The sequence below is a fragment of the Athene noctua genome, chromosome 3 (genome assembly GCF_965140245.1).
Source record: "Athene noctua chromosome 3, bAthNoc1.hap1.1, whole genome shotgun sequence".
NCBI lineage: Eukaryota > Metazoa > Chordata > Aves > Strigiformes > Strigidae > Athene > Athene noctua.
In genome coordinates, this window is record NC_134039.1 from 43,739,082 (window position 1) to 43,758,871 (window position 19,790).

Here is a 19,790-nt window from a genome sequence, read left to right on the forward strand (position 1 = left end):
CACTCGGTCCTAAGTAGAATAGTTAACAATAATAACAAAAAATTACATTCTGTTCTTCAGCTGTGTCAACTTACAACAGTGCCTCAGAATAGCAGAGGCTTCATTACCTACTCTTGGTTCTTATAAAAATGCAAGAGAATAGGTTGCCACAGTGCCTAGGCACAAGTAGATAAGGTAAGGATGGAATATCAGTCTTAATGAGTAATAATGAGTAATTCTTATATTTTCATTGCCCATTTATACCATACTTTAAAAAAAGCAAATCTATTAACCATAGTCCCAAGTGTTTGGTTTGTTTTGTTTTTTTTTTTTCCTGTATGCAGCATGCTGCTGAGAATCAATCTTTAAATGTATTCTCAATTTTAAGTTCAGAACAATTGTTCCATGAACTCTCGTTTTCAGAGCAAGATTATAAACTGAATTAGAAGAGATAATGGGCAATTTCTACAGACACTTCATCTGCAGGTATGTTTGAAAAAGACTAGAAAATACTGTGTTTATTTTATGTATGTAAACATAATTTTAATGCACTTCCCCTCACACAAGGTAATGAAATTTTAAGATACATTCCCAGTACTGACAGGAAGCCAGCAACCATGTTCAGTTTTCTGCTTGTAAATTGAATTCTCTACTCAATTTATAAGGCACTGGCACAACTTGACATATCTATAGTGCAATAAAATACCTACCAGAATCGTTGAAACATATAAAATAATAATGACAGTGATGTGCTAGAGGAGACCTTTGGGGTACTCTGGTACCTCTGTTAAAACCCTGTCTCTAAACCAAAGGTAGCTGGTCCCCCTGTTTCTGCTAGAGATTAATTTCCTCCCCATGGCTGTAGAAGTTAATCTGAATGGGGCTTTTTGGTTTTTTATATTTTGCTGAAATGTTCTCAGCATCATGTATTTTACAGGAGAACTTGCTTTTCCTTCCCCTTCTTTCAGATTATACAACTCAAAAGCAATTGCTGTTTCTGAAAACAATGCTTCAGACACGTGTATTCAATAATGTATAATTCTGTTTGACACTGTCGTTACGTTCCCAGTGAGCTTCTGACCAAGAGACAGTATTTCCTTGCAGACGGAACAGTGCCTTCTCAAGGTGCTGCCAAAGAGAACATGGGTTTAGCATGCGACAGGCTCTCCTGTGCTGGGGATGGAGGGTGCTGCCTCTGGTGCTCTGGTTCAAGTTGTAGGCATCTGCTCTCCTGATTTCTCCTTTCCTCCTTGGCTTGTCCAAGGAGCCAAGATAATGGCCAGCATAGGCATATGGTCCTCCCTCAGACCGAAGTGTATCAGATGCGTGGGGTGAGCTGCTTTGATCAGAGGAGATGTGTAAACTGGTGAGCATGTGTGCTGGATCTAGCTATGGTCTGCAGCAGCACTTTTGGGTCATGCTAGATCAGCTTGTACTTCTAGCAGCCTGAGGTTCCTAGCTCGGTCCTGTATGAGGATCAAACTGACAGCTGTCATGGACCCAAATGTTTAAGCACAGGACATGTTAAGGGGAGCCTATCAGAGGCATATGAAAGTAACATATGGTTGTAAAAATTTCTTCATGATAGAATCAACCATTAAAATATCAACAGAGTGTAATTCAGTAGGATCTCAGAGCACAAGCTATTTCTTGCAGACAAGATTTTCATCCATGTTCCGCTTCATGAGCTTTTCATTTCCATTCTTCCACCCCTCAGTATCTATTCAGATACTTTGGATTTAAAAGCTTTGTTATCAGGACTCCTGATGTGTGGGCAGTATTTTCAAGCTCTTTCCTACCAGCAGGTGATCTAGAAAGTTTTATTTAATGGAGAAAAAATATAAGTGCGTAAGTTCTCATGCAATCACTGAACCCTGGGACTGGGGGCTTCTGGGAGATTTGCATTAAAATTGTTAATATTTAGAAATAATTATTTTCTCCCCTCTATTATTGTACTGTAATAGTTCTTTCTTGTACTTTTTCTGTGTTACAAAATAAATATTTGTTTCTGATTTCCCCTGTTTCTTCCCCAGTGTAAAGCTGCATGTGTTTGCCTGGCATGAGCAACTGCCAATAATTTGATGATAAGAAGGGAAACAAGACGACTTGAATTTATGCCTCCCACTTTCTCCAGTACTGTTCTTCAGACTTTCCTGAACATCAAGAAACTTCTGTCTTTATTCTCCTCTAAATCTCTCTGTACAAATCCTTTTTGTCAGGATACCTAAACAGAGTTTTCCAATGTTAGACTGCTCCTAAACTAAGATCACTGCTTATTGTATCAAGTATATGTTTATACATGTATATATGTATGTATGAACATATGTATACACAGACCTCATTTTCTGCAGGCTGGCAGCTAGTACTTGCCTTATATTTAGCTAGGAAGGTCTCTGAAACAGACACTCAATTTTCTTCTGGCTAACCTAATATCTCAGGCAGTGAGTAACAATGGTATGTGCCATGGAAATTAATAGTCATTGCTGAGAATTTTATTCTCATTTTATGGTATTTGTCTCTCACTATTAATTCAGTTCTGAAATCTGAAAGTATTCTATTATCAGCATTTTGCTTGTTTTTTATGAACTTTGAAAAGAATGTGCCCTCTCCTCCTTGTGCCAGTGACACCTGTACTCCAGGAACCATTAGGAGTAGCAGTGAAATGAACAGCCTGAATTCATTTTCTGCAAATGATCAAGCTGGCAGCTCCATAAATAAGTTTCAGAAAGATCCCATGTACAAAATCCTCATTTTTCTCATAATAGACAAAATTCAGTAATATCTCCTACATAATCTTGATGCCAAATAAGAATGAAAAATCAAGAAATGAGCTTTACTGCCATTTATAGAGGGTAATAAGAACTTTTAATACAACCTCAGCTGGTCAATCAAGAAAGGCATTGGGGCAGGACAGCAGACACCATCAGGGAGAAAGCAATGATGAGGTGTGTCTAGGATGACTGCTGCATGATGAAACTTTAACATAAAAGGCTAAACATATAAACCCAGAATTATTTTATTTGCTAATTTACCCAAATATATCTACAGCTCTGTACTGCAGCTTACTAGACTATTATTTAGAATTAAATCAGACCTGAGTCGTACAGTTATTTTTACATTTTTTTATTACAGTTTCCTGTACAGCCTCCAGTCCCATTTTGTTTTGACAGTTATTCACTAAGCCAAGGAGAGGGAAATACATCTTTTGCTGAATATATGCAAACAGAATGTGAAGCAAGTTTGCACAGAACATTGGGTTGTAGCCTGAATCATCATACAGTTTTGAGCTCCTGGTTTGGGGGATTATCAGTCAGCTGTACACAGTGAATCAAATTTAGAGGTTTTGAGCACCAGCTAGTGAGGCCAAATGGAGTTGCATGCCAGCCAAACATTTCAGAATAAGGTTGGTATAGAAATGTAACTTTTTATCCAATTACAATGTAAGACAGCGAAGAGCATTAAAAATATGCAATAACTTCCAATTAAAGAGTAATGATAGTTTCCTGGATTCAATGCATTGAGCTATTAGAGCTATTCAAGATTATAACAGAAGCATTAACAGCAAGTCACTATTCAGTCAGATGTATGCTGGAATTTTATTGGATTTTTGCTGTTTTATTTACCTTGCTGGCAGAACGAGGTCTTCTGTACATACAGGAATGTGTTCTTCTGAAACACATCTAGATCATCTTGCTTTTACAAAGATGTTTATTAAGTAAACTAATGCTGAGTGATGTTAAGTTTTATTTGTGTAGTTAGTGTCAGTATCTTGACGTTTAAATTCTCCACCCAAAAGCTGTTGCTGTCTTGTATTCCCATAGCCTTTCTAGAACTTGCTTACTGAAAATGTATGGCAGATATTTTCCTAGCCTGTAGACAAAGGCCCAGATGGAAGAGAATTAAGAGGGAAGAAGGAAAGAATCAATATATCTTATCAAGTCTTTTAATGCAAGTTTGTTTTCAGAAGTGTAAGTGCCATTTTATCTGCTGTGTTTTACCCCCTTCTTCAGGTGTTGGAATTACTACGTTTGAAATGCAGAATGTAAAAGCTAAGATGGTGTCTTTTTTCCCTCCTCGTAAACAGCTTAAAAATTATGCAGGTTAAAGATAAATTGGGATAGAAAGTATAAGAACCAATTAAGACAGAGTGACTTTTACACACAGTGCAGTTATGGAAAAACAACTGTACTGTGATTATGCAAATCAGCCACTAACAACCAAAATGAGGGGATTTACATAACGGAGAAAAAAATTCTTCACAGTTATGCCTCAGTAACCTTACAGGATACTTGCACTTTAATTGTATGACTCATTGTAATAAATTGATCCCACTTGCTATATCTGGAGTGAAATACATGTTAGGACATTACCATTCTGAACGATTTGTGTGTTTCTGGAAGCCCACTCTCCTGTGGCGTATATTCCACTTTAAAGAGATACAAATCAATGAAAAAAACAGAATTTCTGCTTGTATCAATCAAAATTTTAACTGGGTTTACATACTGCATCACTGCTCTTGAAGTAGATGTATACTAATACAAACGGTCCCTCTCTTCTCGGAACTTTTATTTCCTCATTCTATTAAATTAATCCATTTTTGACAAAATAAGACCTCTCTGGTGCATATATTACAGGAGGAAACATCAGTATAATTTAAATTGCACAGGCCCTATCTTGTAGTTTCAAAAGTGAAATCTTAATGGGAATTCTGATATTTTTAGTTAGTTAAGTATGTCTAGACTATTTAACTTGTGACTTTTATGTGTTCTACAAAACATATTGTTTTAAAAAGATGACTGTTCTATTACAAGCCCCATGAAAGGAACAGTATTTATTCAGCTGGGTGTAGTTTTCTGTACCTTTATTTTTGTCATAATGTATTCCACTTCTTGAATGGATTTTTTTAATATAAGCATGACATGATGTTAAGTAATTTCTATGAAAAACCAGAAAGAGAAAACTATATATAAATTAGTCCTTACTATGGCTCAGCTTTTTTACTACTCTAAGTTGATTGCAGGTGAGCTTCTTCACAATACAGGTACATTCTATCCTATTATACATCTGTTAAATCACAATGGCTTATTTTCCATCTGCACACATCTTAGGCAGAGGCAAATAAAACATTTAAATATTTCTCTCTTGCACATAGACAACACAGCACTGAAAAAAAATCCTCTTGAAGTAACTACTGAGCTTTCAAAACCTTCCCTGTCACGTGGAGATTAACACAAGACCTTTGAACCTTTAAATAAGAAGTACGTGAACTAGAAAACAGACTTGTCACTGATCTGCAAAGATAGAGAACTTGCTGACTACAGTCAGGTCTTCAGTTTGAATCTACCAGAGGAAAAACCTGGTCCATGGTCTTAGGAGTGTTCTTAGACCCAGGTATCTGTGCTGTCCTAACTGGGCCCATCCACCATATTTATTCTCTCTCACACAGCAAGAAATTCCCAGAAAGGCACTATAAAAACAGTTTGGATGGAACATACATTCTGCTCTGTTTTAAGAGAGATTCTCAGAAAATTTGCAACCAGCTGTAAGAGGCAAGGTCTGACAACTTTTCTACCACAATTAAATCCTCAGCTTTGTAATAGGCTAGCAACATCTCACTGACAACTCCCTACTGACACAAATCGAAAAAACAGTATGAAAATGCTGTAATCTTCCAATAGGGAAGTAAGGTCTCCTCTCCCCTCCTGTCCCCAATATTTTCGAAACAGCCAACTTAAAACTTATTTGGTGATCTGTTTGTGTTAGTTTATAAATGAGAAACACATACAGACCTGTCAGTTACAGTCTATTCATGTAGGATTTGTTCTTGGGTAAAATGGGGAAAACAATAGTTATTTGGGGATATAAAATGCTCCAACATGTCAATGGCACTATTTCATATTTAAGTATTTAAAAAAACCCACATCCAAGCCCTCTGCCCCTTTGCAGTACAATGAAGATTCAACTTTCTTCTTGAAATTGCAAAATTTTTAAAAAAATGTACATAGCAGAATGTCATGTTAAACAGTTCCAGTATTTGATGAAGATGCTGGGAAGATCCAGTCACATCTGTAGTCTCTAGAAGGAGAGCAGACAATTGGCATGGGATCTGTGACTACTCCAGGCTCACTTCCCCACTCCAGAACAGAATTACTACATGATCTTGGATAAGAGTCCAGATTTCTAAAATGGGGTGAATATGTTCTGGTCTCACTGTCAGCACAAGGTACCATGTTCCACAGATACTATAATGTATTTCATAATGAATAAGACTTGTCTTATGGCCTAGTACACTTTTATCAGTAAGCATCTTCATCATATAATAGTTTGGGGGGTTTGTTTGTTTGTTTGGGTTTTTTTCATGAATAGAAAAAAAAACCCAAACTTTATTCAGTCTGATCTGGAAAGATTCTCCAGATTGGACTTTCCACTTGTTTTCATCATTGTTTTAAAAAAGTATAGCAGGAGTGCATTCAAAGTTCCTCTCTATCTACAGACGTTTTCCTAGACCTACCAATTAAAGAGCTCCTCATATTGGAAATCATTCACACCTTTGCTATGTTAAAATCTAAGCTTAAAAATAAAAGAGTATCTACATAAAAGTGTCATCTACCTCATTTATACAGCATGGTGAGATAAAAATTAAAAGACAAATGTTTCAAATGCTGACTGTTTCTTCCTCAAAGTCATCTTTTATTTTTAGTGCTTCCTTTTTCTGCTTCTAGTTTTGTTTGTCCCATGATATTATCAGGCAATTTCATTTCAGCATGGTCTGCACTGGACTGTGCAGATTACCAGACTAATGACATACGGACTTCTTACCACTGTAACACCTCTATTTTTGCAAGTGAGAATTTTGAATGACAGAGCAAACCTGTTTGCTATTAATTTTGCAAAAACCACACCTGCCAGATTGCCAACATCCTTTTCAGAGATTAAAAAATTGATTGATATTCTAATTTGTTATCTGTCTTTATCAGTCACACAACATTTCTTTACACAAATGATAACCTTCTAAAAATGAAAACTCTAACATATGTTAAAATACCTTCCTGAAAGTATTTTACATTTATTTATTCTTATTAAAGACTCAATGATTCTCTAATACTTGCTATTAAAACACACATACACACACAGCCTTCACCTTCATGTCTACAAAAGTGCCAGAATTATCTGCTTGTATCAATAGGTAATTTTTCTGTCAGTAACATAAAGCATTTTTTTATTATTATATGAAACACCATTGACAATGTTGAATTAGTTGTGTATACCAGTTGTATGCATACTAAAACTTACTAAACAGGTTCAAGATCTCTAGTATTATCATAAACAGCAGCAAAAAAATAATGCTTATATTTTTTTACAAATGTGAACAACCTTAGGCCTCCTTTGTATCAATATTTTCTAGCACAGACCAAAGAACCCTGATGACTTTAACCCTATTGACTTCACAGAAAGAGACATCGGTACTTTTAAAGTTTTCTACATGGTACAGGAACTCATGCAAACAATGTTCAATGGCTGATCTAATTGAATTACTGAGTGGAAAAGCATGGCTACCTTCATACTTTATTGATGTATTATAGCTATTTCCTTGTTAAAAAGACATTTTCGCACTTTTTCTATATTTTCTAATCCCCTAATACACTTTCCTTATTTTCTCAATATTTATGAGTTCTGGCCAAATTTTGCTTTAAGGTAATATGCACCCACACATTTATCCCCACATAAAACCCTAAGTGTTACTGTTACAAAATATTTTGCTTGTTGGTCCTATGGTCGCTGTGAAGTTCTTTCATTCCAGTTTTGATGGTTAAGCAGTAATTAACCAGTAAAAATTACCAAGAAAATCTAACATATCAAAAATAGACTCAAATTACATATGAGTTTGACCTTGTTTTTTCAACTTCAAGTATTTTTGAGGAGCTTACTAAACCAGATTTATCTTCTGATTTTTCTAGTTTTGACTAGAAAACATTTAGTATACTGTCTAAATAAATTACAAAGAAAATGTCAAGTTAAATGTAATCTACCAACAGAAGCTTTTTAATCAATCAAGTTTTACTTACGTGGAATTTTGTTCAGTTCATTCATGAACTTCTCTTTTAACTTTGAAAATGCATCTTCTTTTCCTCCCCCTCCTCCGGGACTGGCTGGCTCAGTGACATTACTTGGAGGGGCTGCTGCTACTGTGGTAGCTGGTGGTGCTGCCAGGGCTTCATGATGACTTTCACTCACCATTTTAACCACTAGGTAAGCTGTTGGAATAAAAAAACCCAAAAGATAATGTGTAAATCATTGAAATGGATCTCTCATCACTAAAAGACTAAATATGCAAAATATAATTTGGTGATTATGCTTACTGGGTAAATTACGACTGGATCAGCATATTGCTTCATGTTCTTCATAAAATAATTATTAGACAAGAGAGAAAAGTCTTTTACAGGGTTAATTTCACCTAGAATCATTTTATTGCTTAGAGTTCTTCTCCAGTGGTGTTGCATTTTGAACTGCTGAATTTGAAACCTCAAAATTCCTGTAAAACTCTCATGCAGATTTATGCTTTGCTCTTCGATTTTGAATGTATAAGCAAATTGGGTAATAACTGCTCCCTATATGCAAATTTCACAGTGGATTTACAGAATTATTTTTCTATGAGAGTTAGAGAGGTATGGATCACGGCCAAAGTTTCTATATAAAATAAATGAAGTGATAAGGATATAACAAAACCACTTCAAGATTTCCTGTCAAAGTAATAACCTACTATTTCCTATTTAAACAAGTCGTATATTAAACAGAAACTGATTTGCATCCATTTTTATCTTCATTTATCAAAGGTAGTTTTCCTTCCAGTTATTTCATGTGACATTTGCTATGGACAATATTCTCTTAAATTATTCAAATGTCTCATTGGTGTATTCATGAAGCTACAACATCTGTAGGGTATCTAAATGCAGCCATATTGAAATGTCTAAGAGGCTGTCACAAACATAATCCCACATCATCATATTTTTAATTTCAAGTTGTTTAACGGGCATTTTGCAAAACCTTTACTTTAGCATACATTATAAAACAAAGAATTTTGGGTCAGTGGGTTGAAGGTGAGATGACACCCACAAAGCATTTTCAAGTATCACCAGAAGATTGGTTGAAATGTTTATATTGGTTTTGAGCACACTCTTCTGATTTTCTGCCACATCCTAAATATTACTGATCTGAATAATTATTCTGTTTTCCTTCAAAAAAACAGAGGGAGAAAGAGTTTGAGAGATAACAAAGTCATTATTGCTGTGAATATACAATTGCTCTCAGCCCTAAAAGGCATTTGGCCTTTGATCTTTCGCTGAGAAATTTAAATATCACCATAGGAAAAAAAGGCTACACATCAAAATTAAAGGGGCATAGGAGCATTTGACTGCATGCAATATGATGAATCATGAGATTTTCTGCCTTAAGTGACTGTTTTCATGGATGTTGCGGAGAGTGCTCAAATCACTAAATCAAGATGAGAATTGGCTTTTCGTCCTTCAACTTTACTACTACAAGCCCACGGTCATGAAGACCTGTAAGCACAGACCTAACCGCAGGCAAAATGAACCTTTTAAAATCACCCTCACCATTTCTGTCATTAAACAGGGGTTTGCACACAAGTTTAGTCTGGAATAGAAGGCATTCTCCAATACTGTCATCCAATGAAAAAAATTTTAACTAAATAGGGGATTGGCCTTCTGAAGAAGAAGCAATTTAGTGGATATTTTGCAGCAATTTTATTGATGCAGCACTGAATGAAGTGGTATTCCCTGCCTGCCCATCACTTCTGCCTTTGCCCTCATAGTCTCTAGCCTAATATAAAATCATGTTGGTGTTGACTCAGAATATGTATATGATACAGCTCCATAAATATTTCATAAGTGTGCAGCAGTCTTATCTATTTGCCCATAACAACATGGGAGCAGTTCACTATCTAAAGCAGATCGAAATCGATGGAAAGATTCCAGTTAATATCCATGAACTTTGGCTCAAGTTCGATGTCTGCAATGATTTCCCCACTTGTCTCCCAAAATAACATTCGGGAAAAACATGCAGTGCATAATTTGGTTAGTATGAAATAATGTGCCAGCTATTCCAGACTAGAAGACTTTTTCCATATGCTCTGATGAATGCCAAATACTATGAAGCAAAACATGCAGAGCCATCAGCTGTAAACATTAGCGCTGTTTTACATTACAGCATTCTGTCAATGAATGTCAGTTAAATCAGAAGAAAAGTTGTATGATATATCATAATTAAATCAAAATTAAATTGCTTAATTATAATATATTGCTTAATTATTTCAGGCCTGGCAGTTGACTGTTTTATTTTGTAATGGAAGACACAATTTGCAGTGATGACTTTCAGCTAATTAAAAATTAAGGCAAATGTAATTTATTTGCTTCCAGTTTCAGAGTTATATTTTGAAAATATATTATGAGAAGAAATTTGAAGCTTTACACTTCCATTTATTTAAAAGAAGGAAAAAACAACACACCAGAGTATTCTTCTGAACTCCAGGAACAATCCTGGGTAGAGTCCTAATGCAGTTAGAGGTCACTACATCTAATGAGGCATGCACAAATGCTTTGAGATGTGCTACAGAGCCTTTAACCTTTATATGCCAGTGACACTGTCTTGATATTTTGAATGGGTGTGAAGGAGCTGAAAAAGAATCTTGTCTCAGAAAAAGCTTTCTGCAGTAAAAAATTTTCTGAAGAGCACATGCTCACTCCCTTATAGAGATAACATCTAATGGCTTTTATTATTGTAATGCTGCAGCTTTCCACAATAATGGTATAAACACTGTGATATTATTAGAGTCTGCAGAGCACTGAATAATTAGATTTAAATTAGCTTTTGACAAAAAAAGGGGTTACTTTAATGCTGCAGTGCAATGCTGAAGGTGAAGATCTACATAATACTAGCAGATTATTTGACATTTATGAAATGATAGTTGAAAGCAAAAATTTCATAAAAAATGAAATGTCATAGAATTCAATTATGATTTTCAATTCAGCATTCACAAGATGATTATTCTGCTAGGTATGAAACATTACATATTTCATGTGCAACATACAGCCATAAATAAAAGTACATTCGTAGTCATACATAAAAGTACAATTTACATGCTTCTATAAAACACAGCATAGACAATATTCCCTGAGCATGCCAATTCTTTGGTATACCACTGCCCAGCCATTCTAGTGCCATATAATCATTATAAGACATGTAAAACAAAACAATGAACAAATACATGGAATACTTCAACGTAATGCTTGTTGTCTCTATACGGAAGTAGTAAGTGTTGACTGAAAATCTAGAGACGATGATTTGAACCCTTGAGGAGGTCAGGGGTTTAGGACCTTACTTCCCTCTGACAAAAATAAGTAACAGCTCAAACGTCTACATTACTCCTACATGATTTCCTCAGAAAATGAAGCGAGTAATATACAAATGGAGATTCATAAGCAAGAGATTTCCCTATGGAGGAACAAAGTATTGGCTGACTGCCTTAGCATGCTGGTATGGATCCTGATGGTGAGAGTCCATTGGTAGTAACTACTCTTAAGAGAGAAGTAAAGAAGAGGAGTAAGACTTTAGCATGGATGATTACAAAGCATGGAGTAGACTCTGGAAATTAGAGCTGAAAGAACATGTTCCAAGGGCAACAGCCTTTATTTGCAAATATTCTGGCATATCCAAGATGTGGACTAATCCCATGGGAAATTTTTTTTGTTTTAGCCCAAAGGGGAGCAAAGCAAATTTGAATGGTTTTTATGTGGTTAAATTACAGCAAGTATACCACAGCAGCGGCTAAAGGACTTAGTGAATACTTTATCTCATGGAAATAAAATTGGTGACATTCCTTCTACATGGTGGATTTCAGACAATTTAATTTTGGTTATTCTTCCTCTTATCTGCTGAATACAAACTGGATGGAGTGAGACAGCAAATAGGTCAGACAAACCATGCTGATCAAATCATTCTCTGACAATGAGAAATTTCCTGAAAAGTGTCCTTTTATCTTTTTGCCTCTCAAATTTTTCTGCCATACTAGAGATTAAAATTAATGAAATTATTCAAAACATGCAAACATAGTGTTACTATGAGTAATTGTATAAGTTTTCAGAAGTAATTGTCACCATTTGTTCAATGTTTAATGCTGTAACTGTAGTAGAGCTGGTCACTGTACCTCAATAAGCCTGAAGAGCTGTAAGTTTGGATCTATATTGTTAAACAGTATTTCCTGGATAGCTTATCTTTTCAGCATCCTAAACATGTTCACCTCAGCAGTTACACCCAGCTTGAAACGTAATCACAAAATTTATCCAAGAAAGAAAAAAAAAAACCCACGTTAACATCAGTTGTGTTCCTCTGTCATTTTTGTTTACAGCTCCTGTGCACTGAAAGAGAAATAAATTATTAGCTTTCAGTGCTGATATGCCCAGGGTAAGTATGCAGTGCTACCAGTGAAAGGTTTGACACCAGACTGAAAATTTACCCTATTCCATTATACTGTTTTTGATGAAATTAATTAATCATTAAGAAGATGAGAACATTACCAGAATGTCTAAAGATATCTACAATAAACGATCTCTTCCTAGATTTAAGTATTCTGGGATGTTAATAATACATCTTTACTAATTCATCTTCCTATTAATGAAATACACTATCTTTCTAGCTTCAGTAATGGACATTTATTTTAAAAGACAAGCTCAGAAAAGACACTTTCTTGGTTTTTTATACAGATGGGTCTGTAAGTACATTTTCAGAAGAATGGAAGGTCATGGAAAAGATGTCATATCAGACAGCCTTTTCACCACTACCACAAAAGCTTACAATGCAATCCATATTTAGTATTGCTTTACAGATGGTACACGAAAGGCTCAGTATTTCATGGGGATAAAAGTTCTGATAAAGAAGTCTGGTAGGGGAATTGAGGTGTCCTGTCTGTACTGCTACCAATGCACAAGAAATGTCCCAGCAAACCCCCACAGAATCATTCCTGCACCTCTTTTAGCGGAGGAGAGTCATTTCTCCCGCTGCCATATGTAAAACATCAACTGATGCTTTCTAGATCCCAGCTGTACATTGGCTCTTTAAAACTGTTTTCCAGTGCATGCTACTAATACCACACCAATAGTTTCATTGGCTTGAGAGAATGAACAAGATAAAGCACCTAAACCTATCCCCTAAAAGCCCAAGGCTACTTTCAGAAATTACTATGCCAGTGTGTCCTGCCAAAGGTCCTGAAACAGGCTGGAGCTAGTTAGACTGAGTTATCTACAGCACAGTCCTAGACCAGGCAACAAATCTTCCCAATATTAGACATGAGCTCAGTATCAGTCTCCAGAATTTGTTTAAAATAGGAACAAAAATTTTTGGAAAAACAACTGAAAGACACTAACTTGATGACCAAATCCAAACTTTGTCATAGGAAAACGAACTATTGTAAGATTTTCAGTCTAATATTTATACTGAAAAACCTATTATCCGAGTATGAATTATATCCAAATAATATCCAAATCTTTGTGTACTCTTCTTAACCTATTTCACATTTTAAAATTCACTGTATATCTAATAAATGTAGAATATATATAGAATATATATATATATATATAGAATAGGCACAGTTCTCTGTCATGATAAACACATTTATTTAATTGAAATAATTACAACATACAATTTCATCTCTAAGTATGTTTCAAAGCTAACCATATGATGTCACAGAAAACAATCTACCCAGTGGACCTCAAACCATCTGAGTATTTCAGGAGGGATATGAACACTGTCAACACTGGAGAAAGACAAATACCTCAGTACATGGCACAATCTACAGGTTTCTTTTTCAGCTTCCTGGTCACCCATTATTAAATACAGCAGAACTGTTCAACATATAGGGCTCCGAAATATCTTACACTGCAGGGTCTGTGCAAGAGAAACTTTAGCTCAGATATCCAGAAAGAGCCTCAGTCTGATTGTAATCTATGAACAGCTAATCACTGTATATTTTGCAGCACCAAGATACGCAAAATGGTATTTTCAGACTCACTCCTTAAGCTGTTGATAAGACTGCTGTTAATTTAAATGAGAACAGTGAAGCCAACACTATTTTCTTTCCAGCTAAAAGTCATAATTTTTTGACTGCACTTCAAACTTCTGCTCCTGCAACTCAGAAGAGCACACGGGAGCCAGAGGAGACACAGCAGCTTACAGAGAAACATAAAAATTAAGAGCAAAGAGCCTTGCAGCAAGTCAAGAGTGGTGAATCCCTTGCATATGTTCACTATATAAATGCCTGTTTCCCTGACAATGTTCTGAAATGCTTATTTTCCCCTAAGTATATGATTTCTTAGTCATGCATTTCTTTTGATTTTCAGATGTAATGGGGCAAGAGACAGCCCTGTCTCTCTGGATGTTGACATTGTTGTCATGTTTCAGCAGCAGTGAGGTTACTAAACCTGTCAAAGCATTAGAATATGTATAATTTAACCCCTCCGTTTTCCTCTACTACTGCAAATGATGCTTGAAAATGACAGAGGTCCTTGATAATAGCCAGTTATGAATAGGAATGGAATAGGAATAAGGGAAAGGAAAGAAAGAAAGAAAGAAAGGAAGGAAGGAAGGAAGGAAGGAAGGAAGGAAGGAAGGAAGGAAGGAAGGAAGGAAGGAAGGAAGGAAGGAAGGAAGGAAGGAAGGAAGGAAGGAAGGAAGGAAGGAAGGAAGGAAGGAAGGAAGGAGCTACAGTAATTTCCTCCACATGATCATTCTGTCAAGTTTCATGCTTGCATCTTGTTTCCTGAAGCTGTAATCTGCATTTCTACTCCCTTGGTATTTACTTCCAGACTTCCTTTATACAGCAGTGTAAGACAAAAGAATTCATATAAAAATTAGTGTTCAACTGCATTTAAGCATGAAATTCTAATACAGTCCACAGAGAATTCTAGCTGTTCCAAAATCATTTTAGAGTAATCCTACAAATAATGAAGCCCTTTAAAATAATAAATTCCTTGTTATGTACATTGCATAAAATCAATTTATATTCACATATTTGGCTCCTGTCCAATCAATGGCTCTAATAAAGCCTATAAACTAGTAAAGTGCCATAGAGACTAACTATGACATGGTAAAATTCATAAGGAACAACACAACAGAAACTGTAAAATAATATGGAGAAATGCTATTAATATTCTTGGTTTGGTATCTGTTGTGACTCTAAATTCACTATTTCCCCTTTGAATTTTCCTTCAATTGAGATTTCCTATGTGTCCCAATTTCTGTGCTCAGTAACCATGGGGTTAGTAAAATGAATTACAAACAAGCAGGATGGTACATGCACTAAGAAACCAGATATAGGGAGCTGAGATATGCAATTCAGTGCTACCTCACAGATTAGTTAAGTCTTGGACTTAGGTTGTGAAATAATTGGCACCTCAGAGTGTGATTCTACTCTGAAAAGTGACTATATAAAAATGGCACCTTCCTTCTGAAAAAGATCTGCTCTTTATGTATATTCAGTCATATATGCTGAATTTAATGAGCCCCACATTCCAGCTTCATCGAGTGCTTTCCTGTTACATCTGCAGTATCAAAAAGCTAAGAAAAGAGGAACACATAAGATCGTATTACTCCTCTACATCATGAATGCAGTTACAAACTAAATTTCAAAGACCAGTTGATTATATCTTTGAGAATCTACTGCAGATTACACAGTTACAGTTGAAGGCATGGGTTTATATCCTTGTAGCCAAGCACATGAAATTTGGGCAGAATTACTTGGTGGTAGGTGGAAGAAGGAAACAGCTCAGCTAGTTTTTCAGATCCTACATTAAAATTATATGGCTGGCATTTAGAAAAAATGTAAACAGTTGGTACTTGGCATTAAAGCCTTAAAATGCGTCACCCAAGTGTACTAATGGGAAAAATAGTCACATGTGAGTAAATTTTGTAGATCAAGCTTTGCAAATTCTGTGTGATAAAACATTCAGACTTTTCAGGTAGACGCATTTGAGTTTTTAAAAATCTCAGTAGTTTAGGAGATACATGTAAAGTACTTGTGTGTACACAAATATATCTCTCTGTATATATACATCAAAGGTATATTCCTCCCACATGCATATTAATGATATGCTACTGTGCTCACTGTAAGGTGACTAACTAAGTATTACGATTTCATTGTGAATAAAGCAAACAATGACAGATCAAGAATTTTCTTATAACCAGATGGTGGGTTTGTGCAGAAATACACATTTTTCATAAATTGTGATTGTTGATAAAAAGATTTTTTAGGATTTTCTTCAGCCATACCATATCAGCACTGAAATCAGGAACAATGCTCTAAAACCATGAATGTAAACTGATTGACTGTGACAGGTTCTGTTAATTGCAGCTACGTGAAAATTATTGTTTCATGAATGTCAGCAGTCCGGGAAAAGAAGAACATGGGGGCACAGGAAGTATCTACATTTAGATCTCCTTTTTAAGTTAAAAATAGAAAAAAGTTATTTGATATTTATAGTTAATTACTGCACTTATACTTTGAAGGCAATCTTATCAGCACACGGAAGAAAAATAGTGGAAATTGGAATTAATTGTCCCATAATGACTGATACTTTTTCTTCCTGATGAGAATGATATGCCATCATGCAATAGCTTTCCACACACAGCAGGAGGGAAAATTATCGATCAATTACATGACAATTAATTCCTAACTTGTAGCAGTTTTCCACTTAAAATAAGAAAAAAGATCCTAATTTGAGATTAATAATCATGCATTCCCTACAGTGTTTTGGAAAGCCATCTTTTTAAAAGATGCTTTTATATATATCTGAAATTATTTTAACAACTGATAACCGTAAACTGAGGCAGTTTATAAAGTATTAGTATAAGCATTACTTTCTGGTGCTGGTACAACTATTTCTCGTTCTGCAATTATTTTTGTAGATGAACAATTTAGCAAGGATCCCATTCACAAAAATGTTGTATGCAACTCATACATGAGCAATACTAGAGAACACAACTTCAGAATAAAGATGAGGAAGTAACAAAACAAAAGGAAAAAAGAAAACTACTTGGATATGTTTTGTTTAAATAAAGTTAAGGACTGAATGGTAATTTAGGATTTTCCATAAATTTAAGACTTTCAGGTTTTTTGCACATGGAAATGCTTGGTGTGTCCATGTTCCCATCTTTTCTTTCTCTAGACCAGAGAAAGCTCACATGATGTAGCTTTGAATTCCTTTGGATAGATGACAGACCTCAGCCTAAGGTTACCTTCATTGAGTGAGTTCTCCCATCACTGAGTTTTACATACAACAAAGTTGCTGCCTCCATTCATTTGTGCTTCTCTGAAAGAGAAGAGTCATGACTGTTCAGCTTTTGAAAAAAAGAGACCTGCATGTCCACCTTCAGGAGAGGACACAAACATCATCTGAAAGAAGGCACTGGAGGCAGTTCAGAGGAGTGGGATGTATGACTCACTCCTGTTTTTAGCATACCCTGCTGATTAGGCAGCTTCTCAGCATGCTGGCTGCTGAGCAACTCATTCTGAGGTACTCACATCTTCTGGATATTATATGGGAGGCTTGGTCTAAAGCTATGATACAGCCCAAGGTTGTAGAGAGCAGGTGGGGTTATTTATATGCACAGCATCAGGGATCCTCTAATCAAATCCACAACCTGTATTTGCTCTGCTTGTATAAATAGGGCGACAAGAGCAGTCTGGTGTTTCTTTCTGATGGTGTGACCCTTCTGGATCATGAATATCCCCCACTCCCATCTGGAAGTTCAGCACAGCTTTGAAAGAAACTTGGTGGACTGAGGCCAACTGAGATGCCTGGGCTGAATTCTGAAAGCAGTGCTCCTGGGTGCCTCATTTAGGATGGCAGGTAAAGTCCCAGAGTATCATGCCCTTTTAGACAGAGGGATGGATCTACCCTAAATTTGGACAACAGTCTGCAGTAGCATTCTGACTGAAAAGCAGTGATTGATAGACCATTCTGCCTCATTAGCCACTTACTGCTGCAGGAGGGCAACTAAGGTTAGCACTATTGCCAAAACAACCTGAGGGAGACAGCAATCCTACTTAATAGGCATGGCTGATTTATTGCTATTGCTGGCTTTCCCAATTTTGTTCTGAGCGCTAATTCCTTCTGCCCAGTGCAGTGCTCTTTGTTTTAAACCATTGACTCAGCGCTTATTGGGGGGAAAGTGCTGTTCATCAAAAGCTTGTAAGAAGGATAATTCGGTTTTTCAAGTCTGTGGATGGAAATTTGAGCAGATTTTACTTAACCTACCCATAATTCAACTTGGACCACCCTGAACACCTCTTTAGTTACTGTAGGGTGAGTTTGTTTTTTAACCCAGTGCAGCAGGTACTTCTACTGCAGTTAGATCTCTAGCAGTTAAAACACCTTAGTGCACATGCTCACATACCCTAAGTTTTCCTACAGAGTCGATTGAGCTAATTGTCCAACTGGGACATCAGAAGAAGAGATGTGTATATGCTAAGTGCTATACAGTTAACTTTCATGCAGAAAAACAACAGTTTTAAGTGAACAAATGAACATGAAAGAAACTGAGAGTTCTACTTTGTATAGAGGTCTTATTGATATAATTTTAAAAAATCTGTTCTGTTTCAGATCTTATTTTCTTTGATGAGCATGTTATCTAATTGAATGCTTCAATGTGGTAATGCTTTTTTTGTTTGTTCAGTTTTCTTTTTTCTCCCCTATTTTGTTTATCGTGAAGCTCTATATACAGCTATGGCATTATAACAATTTATTGGTCACAAACCCCAATGTATAACCATGATCCATTTAAAAATGAAAACAAAAAACTTCCTGATCATATGTACATAGGAAAATAAGATTATCTGTTGTCACAGCACAGAATGAAGACAATTAGTTATGTACTCAGTTCCCACTTTTTTAGGTCACCATAGCTGGTGAACAACTATACATCTTTATCAAACTTCTAGCAAAAAATAGTATCATTTTCACTATCATGTGATATGTAGCCTGCTGATCAGTGTGTGGCATAGCAGACTTGCAGTTGGGGAGCTTCGGCACTAAAGATATATGTCCTCCAAGGTTGTGTGCTACCACTGCTTGGCTGGTAAACTTGGCCAACAAGGATGATGACACAAGGCAGAGATCATGCTCCCTGATGCTTCATATGCTCAAGAGAACAAAGTGGCTGGGACAGACAAGCGATCATTTTAACTTCATTTCCAGCCTCTGGTAGCTGTTTTTTGCCCTCTGCAATCTGTAAATCAAAGGGTATTGTTCTGGAAAAGGATGAGGATACTGAGCCAAAACAGAAGCAGAATGCAGGGAGGCTAGCATGACCTTTAAGACCCTTTCAGTACATGTGTTTCTGCTTTGTGGCATGGGTGTTTTGTCTTCATGAAAGCAAGTAAACACAGGACTGGAATCAAATTATAATGCTAGTACTACTTGCAAGAGCTTGGTCCTCTATAATGAATGTAGCACTAATTATAAAAAAAATCTTTGGCTTTCTCTAAAAAACTTGGAGTCAACACCTTTCTAGAGATTACACCTACAATATAAAAAGGGAGAACAAAAGGATTCAACATGATTGATGAAATTGTTTGCTTTCTCTTTAGAAGAGAGAAATAAATAAGTTAGCATTTCAAAGCTCTGTGAAAAGATATTTGAGAGAAAGCACATGGATGCATTGTTCTGTAGCACAGGCATTTGATGAGCTCCAGAAATCTCTTTGGAAGAAAAAAGATGTATTATAGTGTGTGAAAAGAAGAA

The 19,790-nt window shown here is 36.0% G+C and overlaps 1 protein-coding gene across 9 annotated transcripts in view; it reads right to left on the reverse strand.

Annotated features, from left to right (window-relative positions):
• The window catches only part of SYT1 (synaptotagmin 1), a 358,089-nt gene that overhangs the window by 122,698 nt on the left and 215,601 nt on the right, over positions 1-19,790 (reverse strand). For all 9 annotated transcript variants that reach the window (XM_074902822.1, XM_074902821.1, XM_074902820.1 and 6 more), the window contains one exon: positions 8,046-8,234. In XM_074902822.1, coding sequence (XP_074758923.1) covers positions 8,046-8,217 — 172 coding nt within the window. In that variant the 5' untranslated portion in view covers positions 8,218-8,234. The remainder of the gene's footprint in view (positions 1-8,045; positions 8,235-19,790) is intronic.